This window comes from Syngnathus floridae, chromosome 17 (genome assembly GCF_059516105.1).
Source record: "Syngnathus floridae isolate MCC-2025c chromosome 17, RoL_Sflo_1.0, whole genome shotgun sequence".
In the NCBI taxonomy this organism is placed as follows: Eukaryota; Metazoa; Chordata; class Actinopteri; order Syngnathiformes; family Syngnathidae; genus Syngnathus; species Syngnathus floridae.
Genome location: NC_142429.1, coordinates 6,559,266 through 6,574,982, shown reverse-complemented (window position 1 = coordinate 6,574,982; position 15,717 = coordinate 6,559,266). Strand labels below are relative to the sequence as shown.

Below are 15,717 nucleotides of genomic sequence, written 5' to 3'. Positions count from 1 at the left end.
ATAACCTCTTGAGTTTAAGCAACTCAAGGATCTTTCATATTTAAGGAATTAAATGAAGAATAATGAATAATACATTGAGTTGGAATATATGATGATTGACTTTCATCTCCAAATTTAGAAATTTATTAATCTACAAAGTCGGTCCCTATTGGCCCGCGCTTTTACCTGGCAACTTCCGCCTGTGACGTAATTAACATCGCGAGAATTTGTCAAACTCACGCAGAACCCTGTGCTGCGTTCATGTCTACCGGAATAATTTCTTCCTTGCAGAGAAACATCCGAATATTTTATTAACTGCCTTGATTAAAAGACGAAATAATGGTAGATACCTCAGGTCAGTGAACGGTCGGACATGGCATAGGCATCAGTGTTTACATTTGATATTTATACACGTGATAAGTTGTCCTTGATAACCAATTTGTTTGCTAAAGTTGTATTTTAGATAAAGGTGACAAAATGGATTTTCTCTGGGCTCTATCTTATCTAAGGAGACGTCAGAATTGCACAGGAACTTCATGCTCTGATAAAATATTCACGGAACAATTAATTACAGCAATTGTACAGTTTTGTTCTGTATGTTGATTCCCTGTTTCGCTCATCTCAGATTAATATATTTATTTAGTGAATGTGCTGATATAGCACATTCCAAAGTGAACATTTCAACTAAGTTCCCCAAACTACCCTCGATCAATTTATCATTTTTTTTTGCCATTTCTGTTGTTGTTTTCGTTTGACTTGCACGTCACACGTGACTCTGTTCAACTAGCAGCCGACTGGCACGCTCATTACGTCCCCGACGAAAAGACCGACGCGTGACGTCATCCACAAGGAGAGGTGTTCATGGTCCTCGGAGAGAGAGAACCCGCGCGCCCTGGCAACCTGATAAACCCAGGTAATGGCCATTGTTTCAACCTCTAATTCTCTCGCTTGTGTCGCGTCCGTCAACTGTGCCAGTGATCGGTGTGGAACACGGCGACGGCGGCGTGAAAAGCCTTAAATTGGGAAGGGGGAGACGTTGATAGCCGGCGCCCGTTGCGAGCGTTGACTTGCACGGCGGGCCTGCTTCGGTTGGCTAGGCTAGCTTATTAGCCAAACGCTAGCTGGCACTTGTCTACAAAAAGACACAATAACCGCACTTGACTTGTGTGTCCGTCTGTCATCCCTTCCACTTAATAACCACCGTTAGCCCCCATTGTACCACCCGCAGCCCACCAAACGCCGTTACGAACGCCGTTCTCGGCGGCTAAGGGCTACTTGGCTCGTCGACTGTCTTGTGTTGTGGGAGACGGTGACGCCGTCACAGTGATGATGGCGCACGTTTACACTGTGGCAATTTGCTCAGAACAGAGCCGGTGAAGCAAATGACGGTAGTCTTATTGTCATCTGTTAAACGGTCAAGATTGTGGATAGTCGCACCGACAAGCGTGTTAGCAAGCCTGGTTTCACTTTGTGTTCGGACGTCCGTTACGAAACTGCTTCTAATCCATGCCCGATGGCCTAACATTTGGCTGGCCGACGATGGCGACTACTTAGCCGTTACCCATTAACCGAATCACTTCATGACTCCTTTACTTGACATGTGTGGCTAATAATGACAGAGTATAATGGACGAACCCAATCGAGTCTACTTATGTTACTGTGCAAGCAGCCCCACGGCGCCCAGGCCCGTTACATGGCAGACTGTCCGTGCTCTATTCTTAGAAACAGCATTTCTTGAATTATACACACGTACTGTACTTTAATCTCTTTTATCTTTGCTGGAATGGCGCAATGTGGTGGTCCATAAATGTAAGCACGCGGTTCTAGTAGACGCCACCACATTGGATTTGCATTGGGATGATGTCAATGTTCTTGACTGAAGACTTAATTTGAGAAGAGGGTAAGGTGGTGGAATTTTCACAGTTTGTATATGCATGGATAATTGGCTGCTCAGATGTTCCATGACTCGGTGAGCATGTATGGCTGCCAACTGAACCGGTTCTGTTACATGACAGGACAAAAAGCAGCAGGTTGATTGAAATGTCAAATGTTTTGGAATGGATCGCATGGCACTTCACAGTGCAGATGGACAATGACCCAAAGTACACTGCGAAAGCAGCCAAAGAGTTTTTTTTGGGCAAAGAACTGATCGTACATTTATAAAATCTTTGTAAACATTTGTATGGTTTTGATGTGATCATTTTGTGTGCTTAGGACGTACTTTTCTTAGCTTTATGCCCCCCCCAATCCCCCAGCTCTCTGTTATGATGCTGTTTTTGGTTCTGCTCTCCAGTTGCCATGGAAACATTTTTGGCCTAGATATGAGTGACCTCTAGATGAAACGGAGAGTTTGTTCTGGGAACAAATGAGCCGGCCAGCCGAATCCATAAGTCTTTTTTTTGCGCTGCACCATTTTTGCGATAACGGAGGCCGTCACCTGAAAATGACATCACATGCTTGTGGATGTCACATGACCAAACCCAGTAAACAGTAAATAGGCCGTTCTTGTAATTATGACTTTTCAACTGTTGGTGTGCGTTTCAACTTGCGTACGAATGACAACTAATCCAAACAGGACATTGAGTGACTATCAGCTATAGCAAAGTCCGTTGCTCAAACGTTGATGGCGTGTGGCTCTTGCTGAATGTTTGGCTTTCATCTCCACGTCCAAAGTTGTTTGTGTGTCCCTGTTGCACAACAAACAAGAAATTGCGTTGTCGAAAAAGCGCTTCCACTGGTGCTAATTTGTAGCATTGCCATTCAAACGTGTTCTTTTTGCATCGTATTGCGCCAATAACTTTCCCAACCTCTGCATTTCTCGTCTCCGCTCCAAAGTGGGTAATCATTTTCTTTAATCCTCGCTCTTGTTCTCTCTTCCGCACTTAATTACTGGTGTCCGTTCCGCGTCTCTCTGTGTTTTGATCTTAATCGTTTACATACCTGCCTTGTCACGTACAACACAACTTTGATGACATTTTCTCCCACATGGTGGGTACGGGTATCCTTTAAGTGGTTTGGTTTGCCAAGAAGAGACCGAGTGGGGGTGGAGCACGATGAAGCGGACAGCAGCAAAGACAGGAAGGGGTGGGGTGTTAAAGGTGGAGGAGTCGGGCAGAGGGAGAGAGAGAGAGGCGAGCGAGCGAGGACCTCAAGCTATTGATGGGGAAACAGGGGAGGGGTGGAATGAACAAGCACGTATGGCAGCCAGAGGAAGGGAGGGGTGTGTGTGTGCGCGCGCGAGTGTGTGGGCCGAGGCTCCGGTGAATGAGGAAGCAGCCGAGCCATTTTTCCTCTTGAGAAACTGCACGCTGGTCCGCCCGTGCTAGAGGGGCAGCGAGCGAGCGAGCGAGCGAGGCGATCAAAGTCCTCCTCCCGGAGTCTCTCCGGGGTCCTCGCGAGGCCGGCCTTGCGTGCCTCCCCGCTCGCCGCTTGCTTTTCATTTCAGTTAGGGAGGCCCCGAAGAGGACACAATGGAGCGCAGAGCCTTTGGCAACTGGGCCGTTGTACTACTGAGAGGGGGATGGGGCAGAGAGAAGACCGGTTCACACAGCTAACGCAGCCTGCCGGCTGCCGCCTAGCCTGGCCTCTCCTCGGATCCCGACCCAGCTCTTCCCGTCTGCCGGGCTATTTTTTTTCCTGGAACAGCCAACCCCCCACCACCCCTCCTCTCAAAACTCCACTTGGACTACGCAATGGATTTACCCATCATGTTTTGTGGGATTTTAGGATACGCACCATAGCCTCGAGTTTAAATCTGCGTTCTGGATGACAGAAAAGGAAAAACAAAGTTTCCTAATCGCTTTTTAACCCTTCTTTGGGGGATTGTGGCTTGTTTCCGTGCGCTGGAGTTGATCTAAATGGATTACAAGATGCATGCCAAGTCCAACGATTTGCTGGATTTCCAAAAACTGGATGCCCTTCTGGAAAAGATTGCACATTCAGTCTCGGTGAAAAGGTAAATTGTATTGAGCGGCAAACTTCTTCTCAGAACGTCTCTTTTTTTAGGAAGCTCACAGCCACTTTGTTCTTGGTTTCTTTTTGAAACTTACATAAGAAATCAGTTCCAGGCAAAGCGTGTTGATATGCAGAAGACACGGCAACATTGCAACAGCCCGAAGTCTCGGCGCCTGGGACTGTCATGTGGCGAGCGTGTATTGACATGGCCCGACATCCCCCTCTTGAGATATTTCTTACATTCTCATGTAGAGGACAGTTCTTTTTCCACATTTGATCTTATGTTTTTGCCAGAAGCCATGAACCAACCTCCTGGTGTGAGAGGGTGTGTGTGTGGGGGGAAGGGGGACGGCGGCGGAGGAAGAAGGGGGATGTGTGTGATTCATGGAAGTTTGGCTGGCGGATCACGGCCAGCTGGAAGTTCACCATGAAAGGGCCTTCATTTTCTTTTGCTTGAGTCACGCTTGGCCCCATTTGAGGCTTATCGTGGCCTGACTCACGCAGACGCATTACTTCGCACGACTTTGCATTGTCGGGACATCATCCAGTCATCCAAACGTTGTTTTTTTTTAGTAGCTCTTTGACATGGTTCATTTGCATACAAAACTAACGTGACGCTGTCAGGCGGAGAAGCAGCTGTAATTCTTGGGTGGGAGCAAATGTTCCACTTCCCTAAATAAGGTGGGGGGTAGTGATACTGATACTGGTGGTGTAAATCCTTCCATATGCAAATTATGTCGAAGCTAAGATCTGGCATTTCACGGTTGCACCCGCTTTATCATTGTCCCGATGATTAATCACTTCATCATCGCTAATTCAATCCTTGTAATGACCTCACCTGTATTCCACTTATTGACCTAGTTAAGGAATGATTGATAGCCCCCCCGCCACCTCCCCATTTGTTCTCATTCAAACATCGGCTCCTTCCCCTCAGAGGTTGCAAAATAACCGCTCCGGGGGCCGTAACTGAACTTTTATTTCTAGAACACAAGGTGAGTTTGGATGTAAAAAAATAACCCCGGGAGCGTCGGTTGAAAATATTAACATAACTGGAAGTGTCATTAATTCAACTTCCTCATACTTAAGCACGAAGGCCGGTCCCATTACAAAGGTCAAAGGTCATATGTGTTAACCGAGATCAATAGTAAATCGCTTTATCAGCATTCATTTTAGTTAGAAGCAGCCCAGTTTCAGTTGTAGGAAAGCGGCAAATGCCTTTTGGGATCAGCGAGGATGCTCGGCGCCTGAGCGCTATTAATTATTTAAGCATTTACTTTTAGGCTTAACACTAGAGAGCTGTCTGACATCTTTACCTGCGCCTGACCCGACCCGAGCATGAATGATTCATCGAGACTTTGACGGGAGACATCTTGCCACGATGTTCTTTCCTCCGCAGTCGCTGTGAGGCCAAACACAAGAGCAGCACATTTCCTGGTGTGAGACAACCCCAGGAACTTAAAGCCCCTTCCGCTCTTTTCAACATTCCACAGCAGTCTGCAGTGATGTATGTCCAGGTCAAAGGTCAACTGGTCTTCCAGAACTCAAGGGGCAATGTAGGACATGCAAGCGGCAGGAAGCGGACTTTTTGATTGCCCTCACTTTAGTGCTTCTGCACACTTGATTAGTCTCACATGCCAACAACCGTTTCTGCTTCGGCCTTCACCATTAGGAGTTTTAAAGAAATGCTAATTTGGTTTCTTTTTTTCCGTAAACATTTTTCCCCCAGTTTGAAATACGACTTCAACTCAGCACTCAGACTCCGCAGTGAGTGTGACGACTTGGCCGAGAGCTACTTGGTCCTTAGGCCAAGATTCGGGTTTTCTTGACATCGTGTGTAAGCAAAGCGAAACCTCAACGCATAAGGCGACTTTACTGCCCAGTGCGATTGTTAGTTTGTCTTACTAATCACCGTTTACAGTCTCGTTTCTTTAAATTATACGGGATGTTAAGTGGTCATAAAAAGCCGACGTTTCCCGTTTGGATCTCCTCAAAATGTGTGGCTTTTCAAATTAAAACTAAACGTGGATCTGCCAACACGCGAGTCATCCGATAGTCAAACACAATTTAGTATCGAATTGCGGCAGACGCCAGCGATACTATCACCGATACATTCATATAAATAGACGTCCCGTGTCCCTCAAGCGCACCGATGTGGAAAGTATTGTGAGCCGTTTTCCGAGTCAGGCTCCGCGACAGATGCCGGTAACCCTGCGGGAGGTTTAAGTTGACGCTCGTGCGTTTATTGCTGATGAATGCCTTCCGCGAGTTTGTTTGCACTTTTCATTGTGAAAGACTGTCGCGAGCGACGGCGGTTGTCGCTGATGTTAACGAGCGGCTGAGTACCATCTGGCAATATTTATTCGCACGATAAGAGTTTGGCGCGTCGAGCAACTGGTTGTGGCTACGGCTTTTTTTTTTTTTCTGTTTGACTTTGTCCTTGTGGAACTCTGTCGCCCCAAAGGAAACCTGAAACACATTTCAAAGACTAGCAGGGACGACTGGATTTGTAATCGAGTACGCTGCCGAGCATTGCTCGCCTTGCCCTTTTGCCCTGCGCCCTACAGATGTTGTTTGCACACTCGCGCCACATTTGTTTAGTCACCCTATCCCGCAAGGATTCATCGGATTTAGCCGTTTGTTCGACGTAAGGCTAGCCGGCTCACTTTTGATGAATTTGTAAAGTTTTCCCCGCCTTCATCGGTTGATATTAATATCCGAACCCATATATCATCCGAAGAACTGGTTTGATTTCAAGCAGACTCGTCGGTACAGAAACAAACCAGCTACAAACACATTACATAATGTTCAGTTTGACCTGGAGCGACCCCTTAATGTGTTGAAATGCATGAGAGCAACGGCGGCCATTTTGCTCCCTTTTTAATGACTTTTGCACCTCTGGGTGTTTGCTGAAGTTTGGATTTACCACAAGCATGTTGTTTGGTTAGTCTTTGATCTGTGTATGACGGCGTTACGTACGACCTTGAAGCACTCAGCATGCGTTCTGAACTTTATCTAAGGCAAGACATTAAGAAAACATTTTCGGAAAAAATCAAGTAAACTTCAAATCATGAAGTTCAGTTCTAGCTTTTATCATGTGTGACCTCAAGATAGTCAGATTCTCTGCTGTGTGTTTGAATGCCCCGAGGTGGTCGAGCTCATGTCATGTGTTTGCACAAACTGTTTCCCTGTTCCTATTAAGTGACTCATCAAGAATGGGATTTGTCTCAGACAATACGGCTAATGTTGAAGCTTAAAGTCTTGTGGAAACAGCTTCCGCTTTAATCTCTTCATCTCGACGCCCCACTTTGACGTTGGCTTCGCCGATGAGCTAAGATGGGCTCTTTGAGTCGTGAATTGTACTGTAAACGCTAATTACATTTGTTAGCGGCAACATAAACGGAAATGCTGCCAAGAAAATGAACATCTGGCCTCTTTTCTCCGCCCGCCCCCCTTCTAGAGAGTCCGGCGAGGAGTGCAATGGGATCAGTGGTGCTCTGTCAGTGGAGTCTGTGCCGGGGCCAAGATTGAACTGGTGCACTGCCAACAGCGCTCCCCCTGCCCCCGCGCCGGGGCCCGAGCCCATGCCCAACCCCGTCAGGATGGGGGACGGCCTGGACGCAGCGCAGATGTCGAGCAGCAGTAGCAGCAGCGGCGGCCAGGGGCATCCCCACAGCGTGGGCAACCCCCCGCCCCCGGAATACATCAACCTTGACAGGCCCAAACGCCAGACCAATCAGCTGCAGTACCTGCTCAAGGTGGTGGTCAAGTCCCTGTGGAAGCACCAGTTCGCCTGGCCCTTCCATTTACCGGTCGATTCTGTCAAACTCAATCTTCCCGTAAGTCATCTCTTTTTTTTCTTGTGCTGCAAAATGGCGCCACGGCGAATATCCGGGTGATTATTGTGCCCTCGTTTGCTTGCTCGAGCCGGAAAGTAAACCGGATAAACTTTAACCGACATCAATCATCACTTCAGCCTGACCAAACAAAATGCTTTTTGATGAACTTTCTGCAGCGATGATGTCACAAGGTCCTTACACGATTACTCACGGGTGTGACATAATTGAAAGGGGAACATACACTGGAAAGATTTTTTTCTCAAATGATGCTTTTTGCAGGACTACTACACCATCATAAAAAGTCCGATGGACATGGGAACAATCAAGAAAAGGCTTGAAAACAGCTACTACTGGAATGCCCAAGAATGTATCCAAGACTTCAACAAGATGTTTACCAACTGCTACATGTACAATAAGGTACTGCAGCGGCGCTCTTGATCCCTCACGACAAGTGGAGAAGTTGACCAGACTCGCCGTTTGTCTGCCATTGCAGCCTTCGGACGACATCGTCTTAATGGCCAAGGCGCTAGAGAAGGCTTTCCTCCAAAAGGTCGCCGACATGCCTCAGGAAGAAATTGAGATTGCGGTCATGACAGGGAAAGGCCGGGGCCGAGGTCGGAGAGACGCCGGTACGTGTTTCCGAGTCGGCGTCACCGTCGCGTGTCGCTTTTCCTCAACTGTGTGTCTCTTCAGGTCTCAGCTTGAAACCCGGGGCGATCATCGACCCTTCGTCCACCACCCCTCAAACGCGAGGTCTGTCCAACCTCTCGGCGGCGGCTCAGAGCAGAGGACCGGTGCAGGGCCCGCCTTCACTACCTCCTCAGCCTTTAATGCAGGCCCTCCCGTCCCACGTTCCCCCGACGTTACCGGGCCACGCGGCGCCACTCGGAGCGCCTTACGCTTTGGGCCAATTGGATTGCACTCTTCAAGTTCCCATGATGACCTCCGTGCCTCCTCCTGTTCAGACCTCCCTTCCCCCGGCGTCCATCCAGAGCACCGCCCCCATGCTGCAAAACCCTATCACCATGACCAAAGTGAGTGTGCGATCGACGCCGGGAATCATTAACTTTCTTTTTTTTTAATCTCGCCGACATCAATGTTTTGCAACAGAGAGGGAGAAATAAATAAAATAAGTAAATAATAGCAGATGTTAGGCAAATTACACTCTTTATCTTATTTCCCAACCTGATTTCAACACAGAATAGAAGATCAAAGAATGGCTTGTTTTCAATTTTAAAACAAAAAACAAAACCTGACTCATTTCCAGTTCAGCGGCAACACTGCCTCCTAGTGGACGGAGGAGAGGACAGCCTTTTCCACACAAACGTGTGCTTAATTTGAAAACGAATGCACCTTCAAAGTCACAAGCAGCAAATTTGACCAATAATAAAAGTTGAAATAAAAAAAAAAAAAAAAACATGAATACATCTGTGAATTTCCCTTTACTGTCATTTTTCTCCAGCAAAGAAAGAGCCAGAAAAGAAAAGCGGACACCACAACACCCACCGCTAACGACCAGCTCAGCGAGTCCTCGCCGGCCGAGTCCAAGTCGGGCAAGACCCTGCCCAGGCGGGAGAGCACCCGCCCCACCAAACTGATCAAGAAAGAGGCGCCCGACTCGCAGCATCAAGTAGCCATGGGCCTGGGAATGAGCGGGCCCAGTAGCGGCCACAGCCCCGTCCCGCAAGATCAACTGGGCTATTGCTTAAGTCTCGTCCGGGAGATGTTGTCCAAGAAGCACACCATCTACGCCTGGCCCTTCTACAAACCCGTCGACGTGGCCGCGCTCGGCCTGCACGATTATCATGACATCATCAAACATCCCATGGACCTCAGCACCATTAAGGTGTGCCTGGCTTTTGACTAAGCGCTGCGTCACACATTCCAGGTCATTTCCTCAATTGTTTTTGTTGTTTTTGTTCTACGTAGGCCAAGCTGGAGAACAGGCAATACCGGGAGCCGCAGGAATTTGCTGCCGACGTGCGGTTAATGTTTTCCAACTGCTATAAATATAATCCGCCTGACCACGAGGTGGTGGCTATGGCACGCAAGCTGCAGGTGGGTTTTTGGGAAAGGTGTGGCAATATTATTAAATGCTTCATATAATTGGTTTCAATGAAACGATTATCTTAGCCGCATGCTTGTAAACGATTCTCAATGTTTTTTCAAGGGAAATTGAATTGTCGCCAAGCCAACAGCTTGTGAAAATTTGTTTGAACCGAGCTCCTTTTGAATCTCAAACAACAAAAGTGTCATTTGTTTTGCGCCTTTTGGTTTTTCTTTCTAGGATGTGTTTGAGATGCGCTTTGCCAAGATGCCAGATGAGCCCGAGTCCAAGCCGCTCGCCTCCGTCCCGGCACCTCCGCTCCACCACCCCGCCCCGGTGAAACCCCAGCCTCCCATGGCCCGCGTCGCCTCCTCCTCCGACAGCTCCAGCGATTCCTCCTCCGAGTCCGAGTCTTCCACCGACGACTCGGAGGAGGAGCGAGCTCAGCGGCTGGCGGAGCTCCAGGAGCAGGTCAGCATCAAACGAGGACACTTTGGTTACACCGCCAGTCCTCGTTCGTGATAAGCACGCGCTCCCCTTGTCTCTGTGCAGCTGAAGGCCGTCCACGAGCAGCTGGCCGCCCTTTCCCAGCCCCAAGCCAGCAAACCAAAGAGAAAAGAGAAGGAAAAGAAGGAGAAGAAGAAAGAGAAACACAAGAAGAAAGTTGGCATGCCCAGCCTCGTCGAGGAGATCCAGGATGCCGCACCTGTTTCGCAGCTGTCGAAAAGGACCAAGTCGAGTACAAATAACAATAAAGAGCTTCCCAAGAAGAAATCCAGGTGGGTTTATTTGAGTGTCGCGACCTCCAGGGGGCGCTTTGAGAGGATTAATCATATGTATCTGCGTTGTGTTCATAGTAAAAAAGAGGCGATGAAAAACATCCAGCCCCCTAACCTTCCGCCCATCCTCGGCCTGGAAGACGACCCGGCGGGCTCGTCGGCCTCGTCAGAGAAATGCAAGCCCATGACGTACGAAGAGAAGAGGCAACTCAGTCTGGACATCAATAAGCTTCCCGGCGACAAACTGGGCCGCGTGGTCCACATCATCCAGTCGAGAGAGCCCTCGCTCAAGAACTCCAACCCCGACGAGATCGAGATTGACTTTGAGACGCTCAAGCCTTCCACTCTGCGAGAGCTGGAGCGATACGTGTCCACGTGCCTTCGCAAGAAAAAGAAGGGCGGAGGTCCGATTTGTTCTTTCCGTGTCTTATCACAGTGGTGTTTGGACATGGAGATTCACACGCGATTGTTTTGCAGCTGAGAAATCTCTGGAGTCTATGGTTTCTTCCAAAAAGCCGGGATCTTCTTCAGACAGCAGCGGCTCCAGCTCCGATAGCGAAACCGAAGCTCCGGGTATGTGCCTTTGAGTTGGAATTGAACTTTCTTCAACAAACCTACAACGGAATTCCTCATTTTGATTTCAGGGATGATGAAAGCGCTAAAGAAGAAGGCCCAACCTGTGAAGGAGAGCAAGAAGACGCATTCGCACATGCTGGGCGCCCCCGTTCAGCTTGCGCTTCATCCGCAAGTGGCCGCTTTTCAGCCTCCGATGAAGCAGCATCAGCCCCCCCCTCCTCTGGACTACATGCCCCCTCCCGTAGCCGCCCTGGAGTCTTCCCAAATGCTGGAGAACAGCTTCGATCCCTTGCCGTCGTTCGGCCAGCCCCTCATGCATCTTTCCCACCATGCGGGAAACTCCTCGTCCCCCGCCCCGCCTCAGCTCAGCGCCAACAGCGCCGGGCCGGTGTCCCCTGAGACGCACCCCTTCCTCAACCATCCCATTCTGCCCTCTCCAGGTAGGGTGACTTGACACATTATAGACGCTGTGTTTGTCTGTCTATTGACATGATCTTTTTATTTCTTGTCCTTTAGCCTTGCACACTTCCATGCCTCAGCAGCCGTCTCGACCGAGTCACAAGGCAGCGCCTCTTCATCCCAAACTTGCCCAGCAGCAGCAGCAGCCAGCGCCTCCCCAGCAGCAGCCAGTGTTGCAGCAGCAGCCGACATTGCAGCAGCCTGCGTTGCAGCATCCCCCTCTCCAGCCCCAGTCGGCCCCTCCGCCGCATCAGCTGCCCCCGCAGATCCTCCACCCTCCTCAGCCCATGCATCAGCGGCCCCTGTCCCCGCCCACACTCACGCCGCAAGGCTTGCTGTCTTCCCAGCCTCCCCAGATGCTGCTGGAGGACGACGACGAGTCGGGCTCCTCGGCGCCCCTCAACCAAGTGCAATTGTACCTGCAGCAGTTCCAACAAGCCCGTCAGCCCCAGCAGTCTTTGCAGTCGCTCCAGGCGCAGGCTCGTCAGCAGCAGCAACAGCAAGTGGGACAACAGTCATCTCTGCTCCAGTCAATCCAGAGCCAACCCCAACTCTCCTCCCAAGCCACGCTGCCCACTCCCCAGCTCCCGCTTCAGGTGCAGGCTCCGGTAGCCCTGCCGCATCAAGCCCCGTCCCAGCAGATGTCCCTCCACCAGAGTCGCCACCTGCCGCCGCAGCCTCAGCAGCAAGCGCCGCCGCCCCCACAGCAGCAACAGCAGCAGCTGAACTATCAGCAGGTTTCCACGCTCATCGGTCAGCCTCAGGGGCCTTCACACAAGGTGGCTATGGCCACCGGCAACAAAGCACAGCAGATCATCCAGCCCCCAGAGCAGCTGTCCCCTCGGCCGCCCAAGCCGGACCTTTTCATCGGAGGTGAGCGCCGAGGCGGTAAACCAAACAATGCGAACACGCCGGCTTGAGAAAGTTCTGATTTTTTTGGGGGGTGTGTGTTGACAGGACACATGAGGGACAACCCATCCCCTCTAATGATGCATTCCCCGCAACTTCCTCAGTACCCGCCCGTGTCTCACCAGTCTCCGCCTCACAATATGCAGTCCAAAAAGGTGAGAACGACTTGTAGAAATGAATTGAACATTCTGAAGATGATTTCTTGGGGGCAGAATGTATACGATACATGATGTTATAAAGATGGCGCTTGTGCTTGCAATGCAGCCGAGGGTGCCCGGCAATCAAGTAGCGCTCAAAGACGACAAACTTCCCCCCTCACCCGTGATGAGAGGAGAGCCTTTCAACCCGGCCATGAGGCCCGAGCATCACAAGCATCCCGACAGCAAGCCCACTCAGCCGGGCCTCGGCCAACAGAGTAAGACTTGTTAACCCCCCCCCCCCCCCCCCCCCCCCCTCCTTTCCTTCAAAACTTGACCCATTTATTGAGCGAGGGCCTGCTCGTTTCGCTTAGATGTGAAGTCCTTGGACAGCTCTCGGCCTGTCATCCGCTCTTCTGAGCCCAGCATACCGCCACCCTCCTTGCAAGACAAGGAGAAGTTCAAGCAGGAGTCCAAGGCACCCTCTGCACCCAAAAAGGTACGTAACAAAATAACAAAAATAAATAAAAAATAGTGGGCCTTGGTGCCAGTTGTCCTCAAACGGTCAACTCACAAATCTTGCCTTATTCTGTTAGGATGTGAAACTGAAGAACATGGGCTCATGGGCCAGTCTTGCCCAGAAGTCCACGTCGACGCCGATGTCCGCCGTCAAGTCGTCGAGCGACAGCTTCGAGCAGTTCCGCCGGGCCGCCCGCGAGAAGGAGGAGCGGGAGAAGGCACTGAAAGCGCAAGCCGAGCAGGCGGAAAAAGACCGAATGCGCCGAGAGCAGGACAAACTTCGGCAAGTGAAGCGTTTTGAAAGCATTTGCCATCGCAAACAGATAAAGATGACATGAGCGCTCTCTAGTGGCTAATTTAATTACAACACTACACTTTGACTTCAGCAACAAACGGTGTTGAGTGAAATATTATCCAAATCTAAACAAGTTGTGATGGCGAATCTTTCAGAGGTCGAGATGACGACGACATCCTGGAGACGAGCAGGAGGGTGCACGAGGAACCGCGCAGGCGTCTGGAGCAGCAGCAGCAGCACATCCAAGTGCCCCCACAGCAGCCCGAGCCTCCGCCAGCTGTGATCCGAACGCCCCCCCAGCAGCTGCAGCCGCCGCCGCAGCAGCAGCCGCCACCGCAGCCCCCCACGCCGCCTCAGACCACCGCCGTCCAAAGCCCACTCGACCAGCAGAGGGAGATGGCCCGCCGACGGGAGCAGGAGAGGAGGCGGCGAGAAGCGGTAAGAAAAACAATCTAACAATCTTTTGTTGCATCTGTCTTCATTTTGGAATTTATTTTTTCCCCAAATAGTTCCAATTTTTAGAAGTCTTTTCTCGTAATCCGACGTCATTCTCATAACATTGCAACATTTTTTTGTCCCTAGATGGCAGCAACAATTGACATGAATTTCCAAAGTGACTTAATGGCGATCTTTGAGGAGAACATCTTCTGAGGAGATGAGGAATGGAAAGACAAGGAGAAGGAAAGGAAACAAACTGCAAATCAAGACCCCCCCCCCTCCCGACACACACACAAAAAGAGGGGACAAGCAACTTTTTTAAAGAGGGACGACTGAGCGAACGTCACGTCATCCTTATCATCACCTCCCTTTGGGAAAAAGACGCCATGTCGGTACTCTTTGCCTTTTTTGCCTCCGCCATCTTGCGGGGGGGTGGAGGGGTGTAACGACAACAATAATTTGAACTCGAAGCTCTGATTCTTTACTGACACAAGACTGGAGCAAGCTTGTTTCTGGAACTGAAGTGGACAACAAGATTTGCTCGTTTTTTTTTATGTTTGTTGTATGTGAACACATGAGATGAGCGGGGCGGGCGGGGGAGGGAGGGAGGGAGGGGGGGCTTCCACACTGTAAAACATGTCTATCTCTCAATAGAGAAGGTACACTTTGCCTTACACATCTCTCTCTTTAAGACCAGGAGGTTCTGTGGCCTGCACACACACACACGCACGCACACACACATATACAGTTGAAAAATGACATTTACTACAAACAACTACGACATGTAGGAGCAGTCATCCTCTTAGTATCTACTGTAAAGAAGTATTTTCTTATACTACAATAACTCTTTATTTTGGAGCTTTTATTTTGACTTTACCGACACACTCCACACACACACACACGCATCTCTATGCCAAACAACTTTTTATGCTCGGTCCTCGTCATGTCATAAGTAGCTAGATAAAATTTTTAAAAAAATATATGCATTATCATAGCTCCAGCAAGTATTTAATTAACAGACGGTTGAAGTCGTATTTTGAAATCACTGACAGGACACAGAGGTTGATATTCCAGAGCTTCAGCTATTATTATTACAATGGTGATTTCACTACAGAACAAAAAGCTTGCACCGCTTTCCTTGTACTCCATATCGGCAGTCACACTACTGGATTCACTCGGACACATTCTCTATTTTACAAGTTTTAAAAAAAAAAAAAAAAGACTAGGAGCCCATTTTTAGTTATTGTTAGTGGACGTGACTTCTTTGGGATGACGTTGTCTCTCCTGGTGTTTGTTTTTCTCCAGTGCCTGTATTAATTTTATTATTATTATTACTATTGTATTGAAATTCTCCTTTCACTTATATTACACTCGAAGGGGGCGGGGCTAGAGTGTAATATCTGAACAGGTGAGTTTGAGTGAATGTCATTCTTTTTGTTTTTCAACAAGTTTGTGTATAAAAGAGGAACACAAAAAGCGAAAAAAAACGACGTTTTATATCTGACCCGACATTTGGGATTTTAAATGTGGCTGGACTTTGCTCTCGTTTTAGTCTTGGCGCAGACACATTTTGCTTTGGATTCTGCCCATGTGTGTTTGTGTACATTTGAGTGGCTGCGCGGTTGTGTGTGTTTATAACTTTTTTAAACATATTTGCGTTCTATTGAAAAGAATAAACAGTACTTCAGGAGAATTTTTTTTGTGCTTAAGTCACCTTTTATTAATTCCCAATGAAGTCCACCGTATAAGAATATACCACGTCTGGCTTTGAAAGGATGAAAAAACTGAA

General features: G+C 49.1%; 1 protein-coding gene and 1 long non-coding RNA gene across 3 annotated transcripts; one reads left to right on the top strand and one right to left on the bottom strand.

The window, feature by feature from the left end:
- Positions 1 to 748: 748 nt before the first annotated feature.
- brd4 (bromodomain containing 4) lies at positions 749 to 15,621 on the top strand. 2 transcript variants are annotated; one of them, XM_088357161.1, is made up of 19 exons: positions 749 to 892; positions 7,391 to 7,769; positions 8,049 to 8,186; positions 8,263 to 8,398; positions 8,463 to 8,803; positions 9,232 to 9,615; positions 9,699 to 9,827; positions 10,057 to 10,287; positions 10,369 to 10,595; positions 10,674 to 10,999; positions 11,073 to 11,168; positions 11,240 to 11,611; positions 11,688 to 12,503; positions 12,588 to 12,694; positions 12,804 to 12,954; positions 13,051 to 13,175; positions 13,273 to 13,478; positions 13,646 to 13,928; positions 14,073 to 15,621. In XM_088357161.1, the coding sequence occupies exons 2-19, from the start codon at positions 7,515 to 7,517 to the stop codon at positions 14,139 to 14,141; spliced, it is 4,392 nt and encodes a 1,463-aa protein (XP_088213287.1). In that variant the 5' UTR covers positions 749 to 892; positions 7,391 to 7,514; the 3' UTR covers positions 14,142 to 15,621. The 2 variants fall into 2 exon arrangements, with proteins under 2 accessions (XP_088213287.1, XP_088213286.1); XM_088357160.1 differs by lacking the exon at positions 749 to 892 and adding an exon at positions 3,192 to 3,934.
- LOC148383996 (uncharacterized) lies at positions 2,466 to 3,123 on the bottom strand. Its single transcript, XR_015853283.1, has 2 exons — positions 2,787 to 3,123; positions 2,466 to 2,666 (listed from the first exon to the last, which is right to left on the bottom strand). It is a non-coding gene; the product is annotated as an uncharacterized LOC148383996 (long non-coding RNA).
- Positions 15,622 to 15,717: the final 96 nt, after the last annotated feature.

What these genes read in the sequence shown, in the direction of transcription:
- brd4 (XM_088357160.1), top strand. Translation starts at nt 3,837, where the DNA reads ATGGATTACAAGATGCATGCCAAGTCCAACGATTTGCTGGATTTCCAA. An exon ending in TGGACCTCAGCACCATTAAG is followed by an intron (nt 9,616 to 9,698) that starts GTGTGCCTGGCT and finishes TGTTCTACGTAG; the next exon opens with GCCAAGCTGGAGAACAGGCA. An exon ending in CTTCCCAAGAAGAAATCCAG is followed by an intron (nt 10,596 to 10,673) that starts GTGGGTTTATTT and finishes TTGTGTTCATAG; the next exon opens with TAAAAAAGAGGCGATGAAAA.